A 26,894-nucleotide genomic window follows, 5' to 3' on the forward strand; every position below is an offset into this window, starting at 1 on the left:
ATGTGTGCATATATTATTATGAGTGTATTAAACTCGCATATTCGCATTATATTATGTGATTTACATAATAGGTACGTATGAGTATAATATAGTGAAAGTGAATATTTAAATTAATGTATGTTATTGGGTAGGTACATATAACTTATTTTAAACTGTAATCAATACGAGATTTAGTCCTTCGTCGCTCATCTATACAGCAGTTAGACGTTAGACGTTAGTATAGTTAAACGTCGTGATCGGGACATGGCAATCTTTTGGCCAACATTAATATATAGTAAACAGTGTAAACAAGGTGCCATCGCGGTTTTTATAAAGCAGCTGTATAGTCCGCGAAGCGAAGATTCGATTGAGTCGGATTATGGCGTGCGGCATGAGGTTTAGACGTTTGTTTTTTAGTGAACCGCAGAAAGTAAACCTGCACGCGTACACTGTACACACATACAAATGCAATTATCACGCCGTTCGTGCTCGAATTTTGAAATGGCATTCCGACCGGACGTCGGTAGTCGACTGTCGACGACACCAGTTCCGGACACGCCATCATAGTCTAACAATCGAGTTGCGAGTACGTATTCGGGATAAATTTGTGGGGAGGCGGTTGAACCCCCCTGTGTACACGCTTGCCGAGTCGTTACCGAAGTAAATAACAGTGAAACACACCGAAAAAAAAGCGTACTAATCCAAAACCCTACGGCGTTTTACTCGTTTTAGGCCGAAAATAAACAACGGGCAATGCACTAGTATAGTAGAAAACGATTTCCCGGGCGTCGGAGTATTCGAAACGTGAAAACACTGAAAACTGGTTGGCACGGGATTTACCTACTACTGTACCGCTGTTATAGTTTCGTCAGAGTTGGTAGCGTTGGTAGCGTTGGTTCGCATTATCAAACCGATTTGATGAACAATGATCTCTGCGGTCAAAGGACGTGTGATATACCGTGATAAAGTGTAAATACGACCAAAACAACAAAACAGTAAATACTAAATTATTATAATTTATTATCGTCGTTCGAGCGTAATTTATTTACCAGCCGTTTCGAACCCCGCGCAGCTATAAATCTCGCCTGCCAAAAGTCCAAGTTCACGATGTGCGGTTATCGGAATTAGTGTGTTCGATGGAATTCAAAGGTGCGCGTTTCATCGGGATTTGTGCCGACGAAATTGGTCATGAACGAAGAACAAGTTGGCTTTAACTTGGATGACCTGAGAAAGCTTTGCAAGTCGTACATTGACTACACGCGTACATACATGGACCGCAAGCAAGTCAGGCGAATCAACAAGCAGCGTTCTACGTTGGACAATTTCGTATTCCAGTTCTCGTCGGAAGTGGTGGACTTTAGCTCTCAATATGGCAGCGACATTAGCATATCTTACACGGCCAGCAATGTCACGGGCAGACCGAGCAAGTTTCCAAACTACGGAGACTTTCCACAGTCCTATGTCATGGTGAGTTCTCGGCGATTCTAATGTTTTAAGTACCTGTGCGCTTGTCATCCACTACGCCGATCGATTGTATTGCACCCGTGACCTACAAGCTCACAAGTTGCAAGACAAATGTCACCTTTTAATAAAACTCGTCGATTTCAATCTTGAACCAAATTATTATGTGTAGTCGATAATATTAAATGTTTTGCTTCTATTACTTATCTAAACTTGTCGTAGTTTATTTTAGTTTAAACAGTTCTAGAATGCGTTTTGGTGAATTAAGCTTTTCATCAATCTGCTATAGATTATTTTACTTCCTTTAAAAGTTTTAAAACTATAATAAATGTACTCTTGTACTTATGAATATTATCCTTTACGTTTTATCATAAATATGTCTAACATAAGATTATAAAAGCATTATTAGTTAATTATGCTATTATGTTTATAAACATTTTTCCACCCTTCAATTATTGAAAATTCAGTTATTTAAATAATAATATCTTGTTAATGTCAAATAATTTAAAATGAGTTTTAAGTTCTTATTTTTATTTATAAACTTTATTATTATTTTTTTTATCTAGAGGAGTTATGGACCATGGAGAGAATTTGCACCATCTCGAAAATGTCCAATCATGCCACAAAATGCTGGAAGAATAAGAAGCGAAGATTATATAAGTAAGATCAAGTAAAAATATAACAAATTAAACATTTATATTTTTATTATATGTATTACAGTATTATCATTTGAAATACCAGTTGTTCCATTGGTAATATCTATATTTGAAACGTTTACTCCGGGGTCTGTAGTACGGATATCAGGCAAAGCTATTGACCTTCCTGATACGATGGCATGGAGATTATTATGGGAAGGGTTGCCTCAGAACTGTAATGGTTTGAGACATTCTCGATTGTTTGCTCCAAAATTAAATTACATAAAGGAACTGGTCAAGTAAGACAAAATATTACTTTATTGTAAACTTCTTTGATTGATACCAATGTTATTCAATTTCTTACAGAGAAATATGCATAGAGTTTAATCATTCCCAATTGGATTACTATACTGAGTTAGATGCTGTATCTATGGGCGGTATTTTGAAATATCCAGAAAGTGGTGAACTAGACATTATTTCTATACCTATGGTTACTCATACATCCTTAGGATATGTTTATGATAATAACGAAGAACAAAATCAGGAGATATTGTCTGGTATTAGAGTGCCCTCAATGGCTTCAAATGTAAGTTATTTTCAATATTTTTTTTTCTAAAACTTTAATTATTTTGGTGTATTCATTTTTAGATACCTATGTCAACTAGTCTAGATCCATTTTTGAAACTTATCAAGAACATAGAAGAACTTGAAAATGAGTGGCGTAAGGTACCCAACATTGATTACACGTTGCGATTGCCGGTACACTTTTTTATTAATTCAATTATTACATTAATACTATAAAAATCATTATCAAGTCTTAAAATTGTATTAATTATGTAAATTTAGAATGAATCATTGATGCAAATATTTTCATATTTGGATTTAAAATCATTGCGACTTTGTATGAGAGTGTGCAAGCGTTTCAATGACATTTGTACTGACGGATATTTCTATAGAGAATTAAATTTAAAAGTGAGTACAAGTGTTTAAAAATTACATATTTGAAGAAGAAAAAAAAACTCATTACATAATATTTTTTAGCCTTATTGGTGTTCATTTTCCTATTCAATGCTCATTTCATTAGAGCCGTATTGTAACCAATTGACGAAGTTGGATTTATCCTGGTGTGGTATTACAAAAGGAATACTAAGCACAGCATTCAACTTGTATGTAATTTATGGTAAACAATACAATTATAACCATTTGTTTTAAATTATTTATTGAATGTTTAGATTTATAAAGAAATGTGGTACTAACTTAACTCACTTACGACTGGACTGTTGTGGATTTGTCAATGATACCACATTAATCGCAATCAATTTATTTTGCAAATATATTAAAGGTAAAGTGACTTTCATTGTTATATCTGTACTGAAATTTATATGCAACTTATGGTTGTTTAGAATTGAGTTTGAGAAGTTGCACTTCAATCGATTTTGAGCTGATATGTCCACCGCAGAGTTTCCCAGAAATGGAACGTATAGATTTGTATAGAACAAATATCACCACAGACTGTTTAGTTTTTTATATAACATGTATGCCCAAGTTGAAGCACATCAATTTAGGTAAATAGTTAATTCTTATAATATATTATATAGTTTTATTCTATTGTGATGATTGTGCTCATTTTTTTGCTTGTTTTACCAATGGTTAGGGTCGTGTAAACGAATTGATTGTATGGACCATATCGCCCATACATTGTCAATATCAAATAAGCAACTAGTGTCTGTAGACTTTTGGAAAAGTTATACACTGTCTCCTACTGGATTGCGCTTTTTAACTGTTCTTAAACAACTCGAAGAAATTGATCTCGGATGGTGGTTGGTATACATTTAAAAATAAAAATAAAATCATATTACCACAAATATTGACTCAACTAATATTATTTTGTAATATTATGTTTTCAGTTTAGCTTTGAGTATTCCAGGTGATAGTCTCATGGACTTGGTAAAATCTTGTCCAAAATTGAAAAAAATCATTGTTGTGTCATTACGTGGTGTTTGTGACCGCGATCTACTAGCGTTTGCTGATTACTGCCCGTTGCTGGAACAAATCGATTTGGTTGGTCTCAGAGCAATTACAGTTGACGCTTGCTCCAAGTTCCTACAGAAATGTAAAAATCTTAAGTTAATGGATGTTAACTTTTGTGAGAACATCAAAGAAGGAGATGTACAAGTTTGGCGATCAAAATATCCCAATGTATGCATCCAATTTACTACTTCTGACCATTCAAATGTATATCATTATTAGACCATCACAGTAAGTTAAATTTTTGTATTTTTCCATTTGTTTTTTATGTCTATGAATAAATTGTATATGTATGTAATCAAAAGCTGTAAGTTCTGTTTCACAGTTTTGTGGAACACTGAAAAATGCATTTAATAATTGATGTTTAGAAATATAATAAACTAAAATTTGAAATGTTTAATGCTTTTAATATTAAATTGTTGTTCTAATTATTAGAGTTAAAAATTTATTTATATCTATATTTATTATTTATAGTGAGAATAATTATTGATCATTGATTGTGTAATCATTTTTAAATATATTATGAAAAAATAATATAGAAAAAAGTTTAATCGATATTATGTTTGAGCTCAAAGTAATATTATTATTTGTTAATGTTTTTAATTTTTAAAAGACTTAAGTGAAATAAATATAATTGATTAATAATATAAATACAGTTTTAATTTTTTTTGATAATAACTTCTTTTTTTGTTGTTTAATTTGTGGATTTTCATTAGCTGCATACTTTATAAATAGGTGGTAATATTTTTAGTTCAAAATAGATGTTTACTTTAATATTAAATTTTTCATAATTTGATCAAATTGATTAATTGTAATTCAGAAAACACACATATATATATATATTATCATGGTTCATAATATATTATGTAAAAGCAAATAAACATAAATCAACATAAAATGTGCTCAACAACATTTAATAAATTTAACAAATACACGTTAGTTATAAATTTTGTATAATAATTCAACAATGTGCAATCAATAATTTAATCGTTTTTGTATTATATACGGTAATAATAATAGTAGTAATAATGATAATAATAATAAAAATAATAATAATAAAAAAAAATCATCAAACAAACATACAATGTATACTCTTAAAATAATCACGACTACTATTAAAAAAAGTCAGATTAAATACCAAATAACTGACTTTATTTTAGTTCACCAAATACTAGTACCGTATTTAAGGTTTAAATTCGAATAGGGGGGGGGGACTTTAATATACACAATTATAGGTAAACTAGTAATATTATATATTAAGATTTATCAGTATGGTTGTGTGTATTTATCTAATAAGAAAAACATGAGATTTTGAGTGAAATGTACAGTCACGGGCATTCACTCTGGCTATGGCACTCAGGCACTCTGATACTTAAATTTAAATAATAAAATGTAAAAAAATTAAGTTACTAGTACCAATTTATAAATTATAGAAATTAAGTTTCAGAGATTAGAATGTCTTCGACTGATAATGACATGGCATCTAACTATATTATGTAGTTATTTGTTTAAATTAAATTAAAATTACATTATATTATTTTTCTTTCTAAAATCTTTTGTAGTATAATATATGTACATCCCTATGCGATCTTATCCTGTATAATTGTATAAATATATTAATGTATATAGTTTTCCTGATTCTCTGCAGGATTTATATTTTAATTCCACGTAGTGTATCGCCCTTGGTGGTTTTTTTTACAAACATTATGTAGGTATGTTGTACGTAGTTGTGGCAGTGATGAATTTCCAGAACCGTTGAAAACATTATCTCGTGTGTGTTACTTTCTCACCGTTCTGGCCAGGAGTGATAAGTACGCCATGAACCGAAAGACGATGACTAATAAAAATAGTGAAACTATGTCCATGGTGATGTTTGACTGGGGAAAAATAAAAACAAAACGAAACAATAATAGATTAGATGCGTTTAAAATAGGGTCGTAGCTAAAAATCTCTGGTGATGGCAATAGCCAATAATTATTCACTGTCGGCTGATAACCGCCGCCGTCGAAATAATATGTTTGCATTTAATGCGAAACCAACAATAATCAATAACGTTGTTGTCTATTTACCTCTAGAAAACTGTTCGACTCCAAAACGGCGTGACCGGAACGGGGACACGTGGTGTTCGCTCTGTTGCACTGGATGGTGTCGATGTCTGCCCACTGGTTGACCTGGAGCCCTTCGTTGGCATACTTGAACCACGAGAAGACGCTCAGCCACCGGAAGTAATACGGAATTGATCTTGAAAACAAATATTTATAATATATTATTATACCTAGCGATAACTATTATTATTATATAATATATATATATATATATATCATACGAATGCTGTCATATAATATCATATATTTATATTCGATACAAACGCGTTGTACAGAATAATTAATTATTTATATTTATTATTTTATTGTAATACACGATTTTGCATTATACGTATATACGTGTGTGATAATAATATTACATAGAAATGCACCGTGCTTTGTGACTTACCCCACGTTCAAGAAGTAACCGCCAAACAGCAGGAAAGGTATGACGATCGTGGGCCCCACTGAGAGTGCGACCGATATGGAACCACTGGCGCACGACACGAAGTAACCTGAGAAAACCAAAAGAATCGTGTGTATTAGGACAGGCGAGTGTTATTACGTGATTTGATTTTAAGGGCTTCGGAGTCGGCTATTTACTCATTTAATTCAGTCAATTTTATAGTTACGATACGGGCAAAACGAACAGAAAATATTACTATAGTTGAACTACAGATCAGTAGTTATATTTTAATCATTTTTTTTTAAATAAAAGAAAACTTAACTCGGGCCGCGTCGGACTCTTATTTTTGAATTAACCATAATAAAATTAATAACGACAGAAATAATATGTGGTGATTTGGGTTTTTATTATAAATTCTGAAAATTGTGTTTTTTTAAACCGAAGTCCAATGCCGGACCTGTGTGAAAGGTCTATGATAATTGATAACACGTTAATGGTCATGTTAATGAACAAATAAAAAACGTAACATCGTAGATTAGATAATTTATCGTTCATGTATGGCCATTTCTTTATAAACTCGTAAATATTTATCTAACGTTGGTTTGCGCCATAGGACGAGCTAATTTCATAATCATTACTGTACACAACAACCAAAAATATGATAAAAATAGGTGTAAGAAGTACTCGAGTGTCGTTAAAATTGCCGTTTAAAACCCCTTAAAATAAAGACGGCCGTATGAGCGACGTCCAATGACTGAAACTTATTGGAGAGCAGTAAGGAGGTGTAAATGTGTATTACCAACACGTATTTTCGGGTATAATTCGAGAAGTTCACTTACCGAACGAAACGGCCACCAGACTGACGAGCGTTATGAAAAGGACGGCCGTGAGGAAGTGTATGAACTTTGGGTTTAGACCCACGATGTAGTACATAATGGACGTGAACAGTATTGGTATGACCAAGAATATCGGTACCTCGGCGAGGGTTTTGCTCAGGAAGTACACGTCTGTCCGGTACATGCCGTTGTGGTGTTCACGCATGAACACCGGAAGTTCAGAACAGAATACCTGCGGCAGTGGAAATGATAATTTATTAACATAATAATATAGTAGCATTGTCTGTGGGCTTTAATACTACATTTATGTGTTATGTTATAGATATAATATGAATCCCTGCCGCCCAGCAATTGGTGCAAGTTTTTCACCATCCAACGATCCAACCATTTATTTGAACACACAGAAACGCTCTTCCTGTATATGCTTATTATAAATTCAACTTTGTACTTGAAACGGTTAGCGCAAAGGTGCAAAGACCTTATTAAGTAATAATAATACAATTACGTAGGTACATTATTATAAATTATTATGATTTATGGCTACATAGCCATTAGCAAATTGTAATCGGTATAATCGATATATCTATTAATGTTTAATTGATCAATACTGATTGATAAACGGTGTGGTTAAAATAAATATATTTATTTGTAAATGGTAAAACTATGAACATTTTTTACGGTTACCGTCTCGAGTATACTATAAGCTAGAGATTCCCAACCAGAGTACCGCGAAATTATTTGAAATATATTTTTAGTTTATAGGGCATAGGGTGCCTCCGGATTTTTAGAGAATGATTATAAGGGTGCCACGAGTAAAAAAAGGTTGGGAACCTCTACGAACCTCTAATATACGCTATATAATATATTATAATATAATTATATAAAATTAAAAATTGATGGTATACTAGTTTCGAACGTTTAGCGTTATCAAATTACTTATGAAATTAATTAATAATATTAAACATGAAATAAAATATAATAATCTTAGACACACACAATGTAGAAATGGATAATAGATAAAAAAAATAAAAATAACTTAAATAATTGACGTATTAAGTAACACGTGATTGACAATGTCCGAAACTAGTAGTTACAATTTTCATTTTTATATTGTGATATTAGAGACTGTTAACTCAAAACATTTTTTTTTTTTTAGTTTTATTGTTTAAAATTAATAATTGGTATATATGAATATATATTTAACTGTATTTATTATTAAATAATATACCAATAACAATTACATAAGCTCTGAATTCAGTAGACGTTTCAGCACATAGAACTTTTAAGCGTTTTTACTGAATTAAAAAATCTTTGTCAACAAGTGAAAAAATATTGACTCAAGTTTTTTGAAGAGCATTGTTGCTATTTTAGGGAGGCTTTACCTACGCGTCACCTCCTACTTGCACCGCTGTCGCCTGTCAAACCTAACCCAACCCACCGGAGTTACGGCGATCACTCGGACCGGTATACTCACGTTAATAACAGCTAACACGTTCTGGAACGTCATGTTAGATATGCACATGAACAGCGCTCCGTTGATGTTCATCACTCCGTCTTGGTCCAAGTGTTGGTTGTAGAATATGAAACTTATCAAAGCGGCTACCAACTGAAATTACGAAAACGGTTTGCGGATTAGATCGGGTCGGTTATCGCCGCGTTTTCACCGGTTTTTACCATCGTTTGGATGAGCCTGATTTTGGTGAGGGCTGGCTCCTTTTTGATACTGAGCCACGACCGCCAGAAGACCGCCGAAAACTGTTCCAACCACGTCGCTTTGTACGGCGACGAGACGTTCTCCAGACCGGTCGAGCCCCAACAGTCCATCGAGCTCTGGAAAAAGCGGAAATCCGACGTTAACTATATACATATATAATACAGTTTATTCGAATAAGAGCCGCGGGTGTGTATGGTCTCGATGGTCATATCGTATATTGCAGAAGTCGCCCCCGCGATTGTATCTCAGTCAGTGACGCTAGTGACGGGTTAGGTCCGTAAAATATATGATATTAACAAAAATCGAAAACTATGCATCGCGGCGGAAAAGAGCTATCACTATTAAAATATACGAATGTGATAAATCATGTGAGATTTGTTTACACAGAACACTATAGGAAACTCACATTTTTTTAGTGAGAATCCCTTACGAGACGGATAAACGATAAATCATAACCGCAACACTCGTATAATATAGTAATCATTGGATTATAATTGGGTACTGTCAGTCGGGTCTATTAATTATAATAATATATGCTCATTTGTATTATACACTTATACGGTCGAGTTGCATCGATCCACACGCACTCACTTTGCTGGCGGTGAATAACTGTTTTTGGTGTTCGATCATTTCACTCTTGTAGTTTGAGCCCTCGTAAGCCTCGCAAACCGTGTCAATGGTGTCGTACGAGCACAGTTCTTGGGACGGTACGATGGCCAACAGTTGAATGAAAAAGTCCGCCGGGTTGTGGTTCTTCGGGCAGCTGACGCCGAGCCTGTATACACGGAATTCACGACGGGATATAATACTTTGTGTACAAAGGCGGTTAAGCAAATGACAATCAAAACAATCAAAACTCGAGTTGGTTAAGTCAACACGAGAACGTAGTGCTAACGTTAAAATTTAATCGTAAATGCATTCGGCACTTAAAGCTAAGGGTAAACAATACACCAAGTCTTGACTAGGTACACCCGATTAACATAAATAATTTAGTCCATGATAATGCTTTGATTTGATATTTTTTTTCTTATTGTATGTTCAACATAAGTTATTATTAATTACGAGTTCCTATAATTATTCTAATTGGGGATTTGATTTTCTAGTTATTTAAATCTCGAGGGATTGGTTATTATGATTTTTAGTAGTATTTTAACCCACCCTTATCACAACGATATATAAAAAAAAATATTATATCCCGCTAACTATATAGAATAATAGGTTTAACCTAGTCCGTCATACCTTAATTATTCTTATATCTACACACACCTTACCCACCTACTCAAATTGTTTTGTGGTTTAAAATACAGTTGAACCGGATGGAAATAGTTCAGCGCCACTCTAGGCGGTATATGTGTGTATATAATTTAAGTTTCGTAAAGGTTGTGTCGAGAAAATTTTAACTTTTTTTTATTCAGATCCATAACATTAACTATAAAAAAAAACATTTTTATAAAAATATAAAAATCATTACTCGAGATGTAACTTTTATGCAGGGAAGAACTATACAAAAATAAATACAAATACCTATGTATTTTATTATTTTACTGTGAATATTTTAATTGGTTTATGGTGTTTGTTTTTCTCAGATCTAAAAGTATTTGTCATTGAGAAGTACAAAATGTTTTGGTATTGAAAGTATAACCAAGAAAGCAACTTTTAGTAACTAATAATAATATGTTAGGATAAAAATATTTTGGGAGCCATTGCTATACACAATTGCGTTTTTTACTAATTATGTAACTGGTAACTACCTATAATTATTGTTATATCGAGAAACGCTAATGAGATATTTGTTGGTTTAATTTAATTTTAAATCATGTAATAATATACATGTAAATTATGTTATAATTTATTACGTGATCAAAAAGTATGAAATACATTTTAAAATTAAATGGAAAAAGCAAAGTTTTTAGGTACACTGGTTATATAAAAAATTAACCAACTATAGTTAAGCTTAAAAGTTTAAATAAGTTATCATTTTAATTAGTTAAGTAGTTTTATCTTGATTTTTTTCATATAATTTTGATGATTAATAATTGAAGTGACCGAAACAATATCAATACACCGAATTGAAATACCTATAGACTTATCGCTTTGATTATATATTATACAGTTCAATATACTATTGAAAGACGTGGGAGACCGAAATGATGATAGTGAATTCAATTATCACACATAATCCATATGGTTACCTCTAGTGGTTTATTTCGTTAGAAATGATATAATTTAAAATTTATCTTATCTATTTGCTGGGGGGAGGGTATTTGGATCTAAGAGTCTATCTATAGTTCAGTAGAGTATCTTGGAGGACCTTTTGATAAGGTTCACTATTTTTTTTTCTACAATTCTTTTGAATTTTAGACTCGTGTGTTACTGTGTTAGGCGTTACAAGAGGCGGATATTACGTTTTGAAAAACTCGATGGCATCATTGGGAGTGCCCAGGAAAGCTGTACGGCCGCTAGCCAATAGCAGTATCTTGTCGAACATGGAGTACACCTCGGACGACGGCTGGTGAATAGTGCAAATTATTGTTTTGCCCTTGGACGCCATCGACTTGAGCACGCTAACCACGTTTTGCGCCATGTACGAATCCAGTCCCGAAGTCGGTTCGTCGCAGAACATCAGTGGAGGGTCTGTCAACACCTGTAGAAAGCATTCGAAAACAAATGGTGTGTAAAAAAGTTCACACTGTCGAGTTTTACAATATCAATATATTATCAAACAGTGCCGTATCAAGGGGGGGCCTTTTGGGTTTAAGCCCACCCCGAAATCTTTTATTTTAAATAGTATGTGTATATATATTTTTTTAAATTATTTCCTATTTTCTTATAGAGTTAAATATGAATATTTAAGCCCCCCCCCCCGAAAACAAATCCTGGATACGGCACTGTTATCAAATATTTAATGATTATCGCGATATATTTATAAATTATACAATATAAGTATTATATAATGTATTTATGACATTAATACGCCTTAATTCTAAAAATTATGATGTTTACAAAAGAACATAAATCGTAATAGTCATATTATAATTTATGTCGCACTCTATTAAAGTGATAAATTTGGTTAAAACAAGTTTTTGTGTTATGTATTAATATAATTAATCAGTCTTACCTCGGATGCAAACGATAAACGTTTCATTTCACCGCCGGATAAACCTTTTATTCTGCCGGCCACACCGATGATAGTGTTTTGACATTTGCTCAATGACAGCTAAATTGGGCAAAAATATAAAGCGTAATTGTATTATTATAAGTGCAACCACATAAAAATATAATAATATTAAACTCACCTCTTGTATGACGTCTTCAACTCGAGCCATTCGTTTTTCGTAAGGTATGTGTCTGTCCATTCGCACCATCGCCTGTCATAACAATGAAAATGTAAGACACAGTGCTAAGTGTTAGCCATTATAATGTGCAACTCAGATACTAAAGACTATTTTACATTTTTACTATATACTCAGAATATTTTAGCAACTCAGATACTAAACTCGTGTAAGTAAATCATTGTTATAGTCGGAGAGTATTATTTATGTATTTTTTTTCTAGACCTGTATTTATAATAAACCCGTTTCAAGTATCATATTGTATTATAAAGTTCAAAACAAAAAATTCATAAAAATCACTTTTTTTGTTGTGCTATTTTCTCAAATAAATTACATACTACTAATTTTAGTTATGAAGGGTTCTCTTTTGGTTTTAAAAATGAATTTCGTCACTCGTGTCTTATCGTTTTATTGTTATTGTTATTATTATTATTATTATACATATTCATGGTTCGTAATAATTATCTGTCATGTGGTTAATTATTCTGTGTGTCCATTTACTCGGAAGACGGAATTAGTTTTGTTCGGAAGGGAATTAGAAACGCTTGCAAAAAATGTATTGCCTAACCTAACCTAATCCGCAGCAGCCAACAAAAAAACGTCGGGTCGTCGTCGTCGTCGTCGTCGCGTTGGTTATCCGCGGTCGGTGACCTCCACCTCGGTTATATGGTTACGACGAGATTTAATAAACCGGACCGGTAAGACTACCACGTGGAAACTATGTCGGATCAGACGTTATCGTGGATAATATTTTATTATACATTGACAGGTCATCCCTACGCCTAATAAATATATACACGATATAATAACATGTGGAAGAATCCACTTTACTATTATATGCATTTAGTTACCATACTATAGGTGGTTGTGGGTACGGTTTGATCCGGGCTCACAGCTACGTCGTATCATCGTTTATCGTGTGAGCGCATGGCGTTTCGTCTATCAAATTTTTATTGTCCATTGAAATCGTGGTATTCACAGTATCCACGATCTACCGGAAAATTTCCAGTTGGGATGATCCACGACGCGACATGACGCAACACGACAGACGACTACGTAGCTGTGAACTCGGATATATGAAAAATAAAAACGATTTCACCGATTCGACATCCGCCCAATCGTTAATTCGATAAATTTCAATATAATTTATTTTATTATTGCTATTATTGAAATAACTGCAAGGACATTCGTCATATAATTGTGTTTTAAAGTTATTATTACTTAATATATATATATATTATCAGTGGTGAGGATCTACATTCTACATATATTCGATCACACTTATGAATATACAACGCGTGCCCCATCCGCGTACACAATAGTATATCTGTGGGCGCTACAGGGACGAGTCCTCCTCGCACAACACTGCCGAACGTAGTTATGCATAAAATCCTAAAACCCGTTTTCCTAGTTTTTCTCACCTGGAATATTAAGTGCTCTCGGACCGTGAGCGTCCCTATGAACAGGTCGTGTTGTTGGACGTACGCGGAGACGGCCGTCAGCAATTTACTGTTGATGGGTATGCCGTTGATGGATCTAACTCCAGACTCCGACACGTTGTTGTCGCTCCTAAATGTCAGCGAGTTCAACAAGGTCGTTTTGCCGGCGCCACTGGATCCCATCAAAGCCAACAATTCGCCTGGTCGCGCCGAACCGCTCACTGCAACCGTCAACATATTATTATAATTAATTTAACAACACAGTATATTATACAGTAAGGACGTGTCGGTTGCAGAATCTATAAATTAAAGAGAACGAAATTTCCCTCCCGAACTCGCGGTATACGCATAATATTATGATTTTTGAGTTCCCATGATAGTACGAGTATTGTGCCATAAAACCGGCGTCGTTAGATCCACGTGTTGGCTGCAGTAAAAAATCCGTCATTACCGCACACGGTGAGTATTGGCCCGGCGGGTATCCCACGTATGGCGTAAAACACGGTACCATAAAACAGTAATTGACCGTTAACGATTTTGTAATATTATTTAATCGTAAAAATAAATAATACTATCGCGAGAGCGCGAAGAAATAAATTCTTACTTGACGCGGAGATCATATTTTTTTTGGCAAATGTAGTGATATTATAAGTAGTTATCTTATATACGTGTAACTAACCGTTGTTTAATAATTGTTTTTTTTCAGTCTTGTTTTTCAGACTCCCCGAACAGCACGACGTGAGCGAATCGTAAAAGTTTTGACTTTTGCCGTTTTTCGTGTACACGTTCATGTTGGTCCACGTATACGTGATGCTGTGGTTGACTTGTTTATTGGCGCCCGTTCCGTTGGAATTTTCCTGAAAAATACAATATCATTATAGTTTATATTTTAAGATTAATCTCTGCTTAAAGTAGCTCAAATATGTGGACACAGTCTTACAGGTTATTATTTTTGATATAACAGTTTCAGGACACACGTGTCTTGAATTAGATATATTATGTTTATGCTAATTAATTCTGGACGTGTATTATGTATATATGCCTACCAGTTTGGTTGAGTCCCTAAACGGAGTACATTCCGGTCATAGTTACTTAGAAGAAAATTAATGCAGAACTGCTGTGCGAAATTCAGAACGATCAATAACCAAATATTGCACAATTACATACAACAAGAAAGAATTAAATTAAATTTTAGTAAAAAACTTATTTTTTTTTAAATATTTGCGTATATACTTAGACTACTAGGATCACTTTAAAGTATTACGAGTGCATTTTTGTAAGACAGTAATAATTTTAACCCGATCGATTCACCAATATAAGTTCTATAAAATTTGAGTACTCGAAATGGTCTATGCCAGTGGTGACCAACTTTTTTTTTTACCGAGAGCCATAAAAAAAATAAAAAAATTCTCGGCGGGCCAAGAGCTTAAACTTTTCTTGGAATTGAATGTTATAATATTTTATTTTAAGCATATCTTAATAAAGGTATATTAATAAATTTAATTATTCATTATATATTGCTTGTTATAAAATTAAATATAAATATTAAGTATATATTTTTACATTTTTAGAATACATATATTTTTTAATTTTAATTATTTTGACGGGCCAGTTAATAAATGATCGCGGGCTATATTTGGTCACCACTGTTCTATGCATTTTGCATGTTTTTCATTACTCTGTCCGTAAAACCACAACTATACCTTTTCATGAGAAAAACTGAATTCGTGTAAAGATAGAATTAAATGCCTACATTTATAGTCTTTCATAAACGTATAGGTTTTGGTCTATAATCACTATTGTATTGTCCAAAAACCATATAGTGTTATATTGCAGGTGTTCAGGGATAGGAAAGTTCTTTGGACCATACTATTAAGGAAGTGAAAAACAAAAAATAATTATCATGTATTATTATATTAATCATGGGTCATAATTTATTATAAATTATGTTTTTAATATTTTATTAAATTGCTTTCAGATTTCAATGTGTTGTAGTGTGATCAAGATGTACAACATCCACGTCACGCAGTGATGAAAACCGTAAAGTATCAACAATTATAATTACATATATATCAAGACATACGATTATACGGAGTTGTGTAACATAACGTCGTTTAGCAACCACTGAAAATAATTACCGTAACGATACTGTTAAATGAACTCGGTGATTTGTCTTCGGAAAGATATTTATTATCATTTTTAGATTAATATTTACATTTCGATCAATGGTCAAATACTATTTATGATTAAATGTATAATATATATTGTATATGTATATCTTAAAATGCTCGTTTTTAACAATTGATATTGACTTTTTTTAAATATTGTAGATTATAATAAATCTATATAAAAATATGAAATAGTTCAAATAACTAATTTCAAACATTAAGGTTGAATTTAAAATATTTTCTTTCGTGATAACTTATCTAACTGATAAGTGATAAGCTATAATATAAGTGAAAAATCAAATTATATCAAATATATTATATCGTTTACGTTTCATAAATAGGTAGTTAGGTAACTCGTCTAAAAATTAAATTTTCAATACCTCTAGTAAATATATATATTATTTACAATAAATTCATAACACGATCAAAGGGGCTTGTAGCAATTTTTTTTAAGAGGTATGACATTCTACCAATTTTTCATATAACTAATTATTGCATTAGTGAAATTCATTCGGCTTCTTTACTATTCGAATATTCTACCATTACCAGCATTACCTACTGTATTATATTTTAATAATAATACTATAATAGTTAAAAAACTTGATAAGAATTTGAATATTTAACAAATTAAATCTTAAGAATTCTAATATAATATTAAAAAAAGGAATAAAAAAGGAATTTTTTTTTCCTAAGTTGGATTTAGATACTAAATAAAATATTCATACATTTAATATTGATTTGAATGCTGTTCTAAATCGTAGTATTAAACTATTGCTTATGTATATATTGGACATTGATGACATAGATTCATTAACATATTACATAATATATTATTAATATATAAAATAAGCATGTATACATTTTTAACATTTTAATTGATTTCGTGTTTTTTTTTTCATATTGTTTTAGCAAAGTTTAAGAGATTGTCGAAAAACTTAATTCAAATAAAAAAAAAATAGTTAACATAATATTTAAATTAATCTGCCACCACCAACTAACTAAATCTAAATATTTAGAAGTAAATTTTTGTACTTCGATGCTCCATAGTAATAAATAATATTAATTAAGAAGGGAAATATTTTTATTGCCTTCAGACCAAGGTTAGTAAAATTATTAATTATTAATAAACGGTATTATTATTATTTAAAACGTGTATCTATTAGAATTTAAAAAACATAGTGAATTATTTTATGCTGTAACTCAAGATACTTAAACGATAAAATATTATTTTGCAGACTATCCACGTTGACATGTGGGTATTTGTCTTAGAAAATATAGCATCTAACATTAAGATATAACACTTTAATATAATATATTAAGTAAAAAATTAAGTCTGTGAAACAAATAGTCTTGCACAACACACGCACATCTAAAACTGGTTTGAAGAAGAATTTATTTCCAGTTACAACTACTTGTACATACAATATTATAATATTATGCTATAACCTTCGAGTATACAATTTTCTTAGTTAAGTACTAAAAACCGTCCATTCATTTTTATAATAAGTCTAGGTTTATATAGTTATTTTTGTTCGTCAACTGTCAGTCACGCTCACGTAAAAACTTATAACACGACTACAATCTTGATATCTATTATTTATAACATCATTAGAAGCATTTAATTTTTATATTTTCAATTCACGTGCGTGCATTTAATTCTAATAATTATCAGTTATCAAAGTTATCAAAGTTATGTTTTATTGATCTATACACCTCTATAATAGACCAATATTTAGTTCCATAAAAATATATAATATTTATATAAAATATATAATATTTTTATAATATTGTATTGTATATATAAGCATATACTTGTTTACTTTGAAAATATTATACTTTTTTCAAATACTTGTTTAAAATGTTGAATGCTACACGTTATTATACAGGCTTTAAGTCTTTTCATAGAAATATTTATAATTTATTGTACATATTGTGTACCTTAAAAACACGTGGTACACGTTGTACATACTATTTGAATGAACCCGATTTTATTAATTAAAAATAAAATAATACGGACTAAAGATAAGACAATTTTACCATTTTAATTACTATTATATTATTATACAGCGTGTCTCACGAAGAATTAATAGTTTTAACATACTTTAAAAAAATTATATAAATTATAATAATATATAGATTATAGATATTTCTTAATTTTTAGTTTTGTTATACATGCAGAGGTAAACTCATTAAACCATTCACCTGCATCAACACTTTAGACTAGTTTAATATTATTGAGGAAATAGTCTACACTCTACAATATAATATATGTATAATAATATTCGTGCTTACAAAGTTGCATATATTTTCCGTATTCGAGGAAAATATTCAAAATGTCCTTTACTCAAATTTTTGGTTTTTTTAATTCTAGTAAGAAAAACTTTTGAAGATAACAATGTATTACGTTTTAAAGCTTTTGAAATGAGCTTTATATCAACAATCATAAACATAAAAATTAAAAAAATTAAAAAGAGTCAACATATTTAAAAAGTTACCTCATCATCATTTCTGAAAAAACTCGAATATAAAACAAATGTTTAGTGAACATTTTTGAGGTATTTAGGGTATTTATTATTGTTTTTTAAATTAAAACAAAATAACACGTCGTTAAATCTATCATTTAATATTTCGTTATTTCACCAATAATGTTCAACGACGTTAATCGATAGGATAAATCAGATATTGGTTGTATTTTTCTAGCGAAGATATTGATTATTCTGGTGTATACGAATTCTTGCAGTTGGTTGTGCAATCAAATAGCCAGTCTTTTAACACGTGGTTTTTCTACAGATTTGCAACTGTTGTAAAATTTAATCACTTTTATAGGATAAATAGCTAAGAACTTTTAGTTTTTATTTATACATATACATAGTTAAATTTGACAGCAGTTTTTATAGTTGAATCATGATCGTGTTTGGTCAGGTTGAATCAAAATCTTGTTTGGGATGTAAAGAATCTATTACTTTTTATTTTGTATGCTGTAGGTTATTGATTTTTATCGATATAATTATTACATGCATTATTTAGTATTTTAGTTGAGTTTCTTCTGCTATTCCGAATACTATTTTATTTCATAAAACTGTAATTTAAAAATTAAAATGCCTAACATAACAGTTCATAGCGCCATTATAACAGTATTGATAGTATACATTAACTTATTGCTTCGTTTTTACTAAAGAATTGACAGTGATATGGAAGCTTAATGAAAATTAGTCAAAACAATAAAAATGAGTAATACAATTAAATATTAAATTAAATTTTAACAATTCATTAATTTACTGTGCATATATTACTATATTAGTAATGTTTTTGTTTATATCTGTGTGCTTATGAGAGCTTAAAGTTCCTAGCACAGTGGCTGGTAATCGTCAAAGGTTTGAAAATTATATCAACGAATTTAAAGTGAAAATAATAAATTGGGTGTTTTTTGTTGCATTAGAACATTTTTATTTTTATACATTTTAAAAATATTCAGACAAAATAATAATATAATATACATGAATATATTTAATATCCACATGGTACTTAATTCGATAGTAAACATATTTATGATTTTTAAAAATAGTTTTTATGACGTGTTATAATAGTATTATAAATTTAAATGTGTTACAATGTAACTAATATATCGGATCAATTAAAAGGCAAATTGTTATCTATATAATACATTATAATAAATATAATTGACCTATAAAATTGATTTTATACATTATAAAAGACAATACGTGTTTGGATATGATTTATAGTCACAAAAATCTTCTTCACTGATTTCGACAATTTCAGAGGTTGTTCTTATAAATTCCATAGGATGGTTTAAAGAGTAATTTGAACCACGTCCGATGGCACTGAACAAATAACAAATCATTTTTTTGTTTATTAAATGCCACATACATAAACTATACATTTTTTCCCAGGTGAAGTCAATGGGATTTTTTCTATACAATTAGTGTTTATATATATAATGATAGAAAAATAATAATATATACATATACATATGTATCATTTTATGTGTATGTGAAGTTTACAGTGACAGACGTTAGTTACGTCTATTATAGAGTACGGAATAAAGTTTTCATTAGAAAATATAATTGATTTATTGATGAGTTGGCGAGACGACAACTAGATGAAATATTACCTCATAAATTAATATTAATTTTTTTTTTGAGATATCGTTTTCCGGCTATATATAGTAACGTATTCGGATGTGCTCCGTATAGTGTTATCAAAGGTGTCAACAATTTACCGAATGATTATTATACTTATCTTTTTACTGAATGGCGTGCGTCATATAATGAGCTATATTATTATATTGATTTCGTAGAAATAATAGCTTCTGTTCATTACCGAACTTGCTGATTTCGCAAAGTTCATTAAAAAACCACATTTCCAACTATTTCTGTTTTAACGAAATCATCTCGGTAGACTAGAAATGGTTTATAATAATATTTAAGCAATATTCTATAATGCTAAGTAAATCTAAATCAACGTTGGTATAGAATTTGATTCTTAGTTGTTTACTAAACAAGTTCATATATTATATTCAATAACCCAAGAAAGATCTAACAGGTTTTTTTTTTATCGAATAGAATGTTTAACATATAAATATGGTATACGTAATGTGCTGCAGTTGAGTGAATAAAGTGAAAGAACCAAATATAATGGTCGATTTATTGAAATTATTCTGTAAAGAATAAAATGAGATGATTTCGTATTATTATTTACCAATTATTACTTATATATTGACTGTCAAATAGTTTAAATCCTCTAGTAATTCATAATTTTGACAAATTTCGTCGTAACTTCAAAGTTCAAACTCGTTCAAAGCTTATAACAAAAACTTTACCAATGTATTTTCAATATTTTAAGATATATTTATAAGAAATTTTAACTGTATGTTAATAGTAAATAAATATTTAAATTATGTGGAAAAACTAAATTTAAAATTTTTAAAATTTTATATTTTTTTATTTATAATTAACAATAGATTAATAAAAATTTCTAATTAACAAATTAGAACTTAATACACCCATAGCGAATTTATATAGCCTTATTATACGTTATACTTTGCATTTTAATTTCAGTAAAAATAACTTTTGATACAATATGTAATGAATGTTCAAGATTTTTTGCCGAGCTTATAAATTGTAATACATATTTATAGAAAAAAAGTTGACAATTTTATAAAGGGCTAATATAATTTGAAAAATATAACATGACGAAAGAAAATGTGACTATAAATATTCGTTGAATATTTTAACTTTTAAGTGTCTCGAGTTATTCGTGTTTGAATTACAACAAAATATCAAAATTAATTTTGTATAAAATTGCAGGGGTTCCAAAAATATTCATAGTTTTAAGTAATTATTTTTAGATGATCAAAAAAAAAAAAAAAAAACAATAATGGAGAATAATAATAATGTTTACTAAGTTAATTTTTTAAAAGTAATAACTACATTCAAGTAACCATAAGAAATTACTCTTCTAAATCCGTTAACCTCTCCTCTCAGAATCTAAAAAATAAACTTATTTCAACTGTGTACTACATATTATTATATTAACCATAAGCGTTTTTATACATGACTCTTTTGTTTATTAGCTATTAAATTATAACGTAACTAACTCAAGTAAATATTTTTTATTAACATGTTCACGTGCTTTTAGAACTGTAACGACAACGTTAACTTCTTTCCGTGAGTGCCGTCGCTATTTGAGAAAATAAGTAACAGTAATACTAACACTCGCCGTATTAGTCAATCAATAAATAAAAATATGAAATTACGTGATCGTGGAAACCATACCAAGTATTAGTGGCCCTTCGCCTGTAAACCAATACACAATGTATCTCAACATTATAATGGTCTGCTCGAACGATCGCCACCACAAAGGGGAAATAATGTACGTCAAGCTATATGCCTCATTTTAAAGTATCAATTGACATCGGATCAGAAATGTCAAATGATGGGAATTCATAACTAACACACCTTCGTATTGGATTACCATGCACGCATTTTTGTCAAGCACTTGGCATGTATTATTATCATGTATGCGATTATTACGATTGTAGAGTGAAGGCTTGAATCAGATTTTACTATTCTATAATAATCAATGCTTGAATGAATACGAATTTAATATGTATTAGTCAATTATTATGTGAATATGTTATTTAGAAATTATCATTTATCTAACGTATTTCCGTCAACATGTAGTAAACACGTACAATTAAAATTGTTCAAAGTGCATTGTACTTGTTCCAATGAAGGTAAATCTGATATTGATAATATTAGAAAACATAAAATAGTTTTTAAGATAATTCGAAAATTTAAGCTAAATAATTTGAAAATGTCACTGTGTAACGTTAAGAAAAAAGTTTCAAGAATAATTACGTTAAATAATTAATGATTTAAGGTACCTATATTGTTTTTAAAATTGTCTAATTTTGTAAAAAAAATAATTTAAAATGTCTACTAAAAAAAAATGTGCATAATGTTTTGTGTATGAGATTTTTAGGTTTCTATATAAAAATAAATTATGATGAAGCTTTTATTAAATATTTAAGACTGAGTTATTAAAATTAAAAAATTTATTAATTTTTAACTACAAAACAATTTGCAAGTTTAAATGATATTTATGAATTTTGTCAAAATTTAAAATCTAATTACTTATAAAAAAAAGTTGTAACTATGTAGGTACTTTCAATATTTTTTGATTAAGGATGAAGAGTAACTGTTATGAAAGTCGTTGTATTAGATTTACAACTTTCCTAAATATTTTGTTACCCATTTAAAAAAAAAGCAAATATAAATATTTTATAAAAAAAAATTCTTTATGGTTACCTGGTTACCTATTCGTTTTTGACCCGAATACAACGATAAAAACCAACTCAATTTTGTCAAAAACCGGTTTTTCGTAAATATTTGAGTGGATTGTTTTAAAAAATACTGGACATTTTTATTTTCGGTTCCTCTCCCCCAAGAAATCATAAACTTGATTTTAAACCAGAAACTCCCTTAAAAGTTGAAGATCAGAGTATGTTTTCTACTATAAATAGCGAGTCATAGGACACAAAAAAAACCATATCGTATAATCAATACATTTATCGTTCATCCGCTTAGAATCTATAGTATAATAATTATACAATTTTAATTCTGCGAATGTGCAAAATTAATTTCATCGTATATTGCAGAAATCGACGACTAGATAGATTTATTTATATACTATACGTTGAAATGTTATTGCACACTCGCATACAAGAGTACTTTCATTTGTTTATGTTTATATAGTGATAAATCATGCATTTGATTACCCGTGTAGGCTATTGCAGTATTGAATTAACGGTGAACTTATCTGTTTAGTTGTGAAAACTGAAAAGTGTGTTAATTATATAAATAGGTAATATATTAATTTATGCATTTAAGAACTAAAAACGACAGCAACAAATGCATCAAACGAAATTATAATATCCTTTTATAGGTATAAAGTACATAAAATTATATATATATCATAACTGACATAACTTATAATTATTATATTAGGTATACACGATACACGCCGCGGTACGCGCAATTAATATATATTATATTTACTCGATTATTTATTAGTATTATAAGTCGATAAAAGTAAGTAGATTATTATTATTTTAATAGATTATAATTACGTATATAACCGGTAGATAGAAATACATTGCTCAACACGATAACACATATGTAAATTAGTCATTTTGAATTTTAATTCAAGAATATATGCTCCTTGCGTTATGCAACTATAGTTAATAGGTACAATTCTATTAGATTTCCAAAGAAATTATTAACCTTCAAGCGAAACTGTATAGTAACTATAGGTATTGTAATAATATTATATAATACTAATCATATTATATTTATAGAGATTTAAAAATAATTTTTCAACTATGAAACTAAATAAGCAAGATAAATAAAACAAATGCATAATTACTATCACCAAACAATGTTGACTTGTCTAACGCTATTATGGTTCCAAAGGTTCCAAAGAGACTATTAAATCATTAAATATTAATTGCAAAAGACGGTCGATGCTTGGAAAAAAGTCATTTTTCAAATGTCTCAGTAATTTTCGTTAGTGTAAGTATAACGGTGTACTAAGCTACTTATCCGGCAATAGAGTCAATATAATAAATTCTATTATGTAAAAATAAATTGAAAACAAGTTCAGTTTTAACTGAAATTTGTTCGAAAATGTTATCGAATGCGATTAATCTTCACTTTAAAATTTACAATAATAATCGGTACACTATTATCTTCCTTCAAATTGAATAATATCCATGTAACCTATGTATCAAGCATGGTCTCAGTGTTATGCAGTTTAGTGATAGGTACTTATACTGATTACTAGTTATGGATTCTCGATTTTGCCGACCTAAGTGTATATTTTGATAAGATCAAATTTTGAATTATAGCTTTTTTGATCAGCGAAGTATTTTCTTCTGATGTAATAACAGCGTACAACTACGGAGGTAAATAATAATGTAATTTACGTTCGTGCTCGTTTGAATTAAATAAAAACTGACTGTTTTAATGATTTACTCACTGATATAAAAATGGTAATATACTTGAATTAATCATCAGTTATCAGCCATGACTCTTTCCAATATTTGACCCTATAATTAGATTCTTCTGTAATGTAGTTATTGGCTGAGATAACCCCTTCTGGTTTCCAAACTAAATGATTAGCTGCGCTTAGGTAAAAATTAAAACGTTGTATTGTATAGACCGTGATCAATATGATAGTAAATAGGTCATATTTAAATTCAACCCGAAAGAACTTAATATTTTACTGTCCAAATTAAATAAAAGTATATACACTTTTTATGGTTCTAAGGCTGGAATTATAGAAATTTTAAGAGTTTTAATTTTATTAAATTTCATAAATCAAGTAGGTATAGTAAATCTAAGTATTTATTTAAATTCCAATACTAAAGATCATAATGAGATCTATTTTTTAGTATTAATAATCGTATGAAAATTGTCACGTCTATTTAAAAAAAAAAAAAATCGAATAATCAAAGATATGATGATTGTACCACATTAACGAAATCAAAAAGTATAATATACTTGTTTGCAAATCGGGGGTATAGGTACTATTTTTCTGTGGCGCCAACTACCAGTCTGCACATAGTCGGCGGACTAGGCGCCGTGTTGTTCTACTGGCGTTGTAGGAAAATGTGAATAGAAGAGTATTGACTATATATAGACCAAGTGTTCTTGTGTAGGTTGCGTATAGATTCCCCTTCTTTTCTCATCGTATGAATTTCAAAGTTCCTTCTCGCGGGGAGGGATTACATGTTGGGCTTTTTCCCCCGTTAAATATAATATAATAATAATTACATAATATAATGTATTGATTATAACGTTCTCGTATATTCGTAACTAATCTTCAATGTGTATTGTTAATATTTTTCACTTAATTCAAACAAAAATACTAATAATAAGGAGACACCGCGCGTGCAGTATACCGTGACAAGGTGACACTATAGATTTTATAGCTTATACAATTGAGTGTAAGCAATCGTCGAAAATTATTTACAAGGATTCGGGCACCAATCTGTATAAACATTTGATTTTTATCAACAACAATAAAAATGTACCCACCGCAAAAAAACGTCTATACTACTATAGTACTACTATACCTAAAGTAGAAACACGTGTTTATCAGCACTGAAAGCATTCGCCCACCTTTAGGTGATTTAGATATTATACAGATATACTATAGGTACATTTGATTTTACGAACGTTTAACTGCATTATAGTACATTTATCACATTTATGATACAATAGTGTATAGCATGATATGCATATTATATGATGTTAATAGAGGTCGACAACGTCACTGAAACCTTTTAGATCTTCGAAATGGTCACTTATAGGTACGTAAAATAAAATTACAGACATTTTTGGCTGGACTTTGTGCGATATATTAATTTAATAGATCAGGATAGAGTAGTTGTAGAGTGACATTGCTGCATCAAATTATCATACCAGACGCATCTACTCGGAATCTAGAATCTAGATTCTAGATGCTATCGAACGCACGCCCGTTTCGTATTTTTGTGTTTTTTTTTAAAAAGATAACAAGTTATTTTATATGTACACGAGTCAAGAGGATCGTATTCAATTGTAAAGTGTGCAAGTACTCACCAGACTCCGGTAACGGGTGACATTTTTTTCTTTTTCTGGTCGGGAATCGTCGGCGTTGCTGTTGCCCAACAACGGTTTCTTCTCGTCTTTGGGGCCCATGGCGAAGACGCACGGTCGGAAAGCGCACGCCAATTTGGGATCTATAACTCGGTGAAAACTTTATATCGTATGCGCATACAACTGCAGCTGTGTCCGTCCAGCGTCTTTCAGGTAAGTCGTGCTCGCCACATTCCGCGTGATTTAAACGTATATAATAATAATAATAAATTAATAACAATAATATGATACAAGATATACAAGGTATGTGAGAGATCACCGACCGTTCATCGTAGACTGATCTTCAGCCGCGGGAACGGACCGTCAGCCGGGCACCCACCGCCGTGGCCATGGAAGGGGAAGACGAGCGGTTACGTAACACGTCGAGCTGGTAAAAATGCATAAACACGTAAAAGAGGTATACCGACATCGTATAGGTATATAGTAGGTATACTATATGTCCTCTGCAGCCACAGGTTACAGGCGATCAGCTAACACTACGCTCATCTCGACTTGTACGTCTACAATACGAGTACCATTGGAAAATTGCCATCGCATTCTTCACAGTCGAATACGGTTTTTACCTATCACCTATGTTCTATAACTATTG

General features: G+C 30.6%; 2 protein-coding genes across 2 annotated transcripts; one reads left to right on the forward strand and one right to left on the reverse strand.

The window, feature by feature from the left end:
• The first annotated feature begins 231 nt into the window (after window positions 1-231).
• LOC132919347 (F-box/LRR-repeat protein 4) lies at window positions 232-6,542 on the forward strand. Its single transcript, XM_060980905.1, has 12 exons — window positions 232-1,446; window positions 2,007-2,100; window positions 2,161-2,374; window positions 2,442-2,661; window positions 2,724-2,834; window positions 2,922-3,047; window positions 3,117-3,241; window positions 3,308-3,417; window positions 3,479-3,640; window positions 3,730-3,895; window positions 3,983-4,334; window positions 6,179-6,542. Exons 1-11 carry the CDS (start codon window positions 1,168-1,170, stop codon window positions 4,323-4,325), a joined length of 1,950 nt encoding a protein of 649 aa, XP_060836888.1. The 5' UTR covers window positions 232-1,167; the 3' UTR covers window positions 4,326-4,334; window positions 6,179-6,542.
• Window positions 5,002-26,591, reverse strand: LOC132919346 (protein white). The gene is made up of 13 exons (XM_060980904.1): window positions 26,249-26,591; window positions 14,594-14,771; window positions 13,897-14,135; window positions 12,440-12,511; window positions 12,262-12,360; window positions 11,549-11,787; window positions 9,735-9,918; window positions 9,104-9,259; window positions 8,904-9,035; window positions 7,433-7,661; window positions 6,597-6,702; window positions 6,173-6,344; window positions 5,002-5,980 (listed from the first exon to the last, which is right to left on the reverse strand). The coding sequence occupies exons 1-13, from the start codon at window positions 26,345-26,347 to the stop codon at window positions 5,882-5,884; spliced, it is 2,004 nt and encodes a 667-aa protein (XP_060836887.1). The 5' UTR covers window positions 26,348-26,591; the 3' UTR covers window positions 5,002-5,881.
• Between the last annotated feature and the right edge of the window lie 303 nt (window positions 26,592-26,894).

This window comes from Rhopalosiphum padi, chromosome 2, assembly GCF_020882245.1.
Source record: "Rhopalosiphum padi isolate XX-2018 chromosome 2, ASM2088224v1, whole genome shotgun sequence".
NCBI lineage: Eukaryota > Metazoa > Arthropoda > Insecta > Hemiptera > Aphididae > Rhopalosiphum > Rhopalosiphum padi.

Excerpts from the sequence above, each read along its gene's own strand:
- LOC132919347 (XM_060980905.1), top strand. The coding sequence starts at position 1,168 with ATGAACGAAGAACAAGTTGGCTTTAACTTGGATGACCTGAGAAAGCTT. Across the intron at positions 2,375-2,441 it reads TACATAAAGGAACTGGTCAA|AGAAATATGCATAGAGTTTA; the intron begins GTAAGACAAAAT and ends AATTTCTTACAG. Across the intron at positions 3,418-3,478 it reads ATTTTGCAAATATATTAAAG|AATTGAGTTTGAGAAGTTGC; the intron begins GTAAAGTGACTT and ends ATGGTTGTTTAG.
- LOC132919346 (XM_060980904.1), bottom strand. The coding sequence starts at position 26,347 with ATGGGCCCCAAAGACGAGAAGAAACCGTTGTTGGGCAACAGCAACGCC. Across the intron at positions 14,136-14,593 it reads AAAACAATTATTAAACAACG|TGAGCGGTTCGGCGCGACCA; the intron begins GTTAGTTACACG and ends TGACGGTTGCAG. Across the intron at positions 9,260-9,734 it reads AGTTATTCACCGCCAGCAAA|AGCTCGATGGACTGTTGGGG; the intron begins GTGAGTGCGTGT and ends CGCTTTTTCCAG.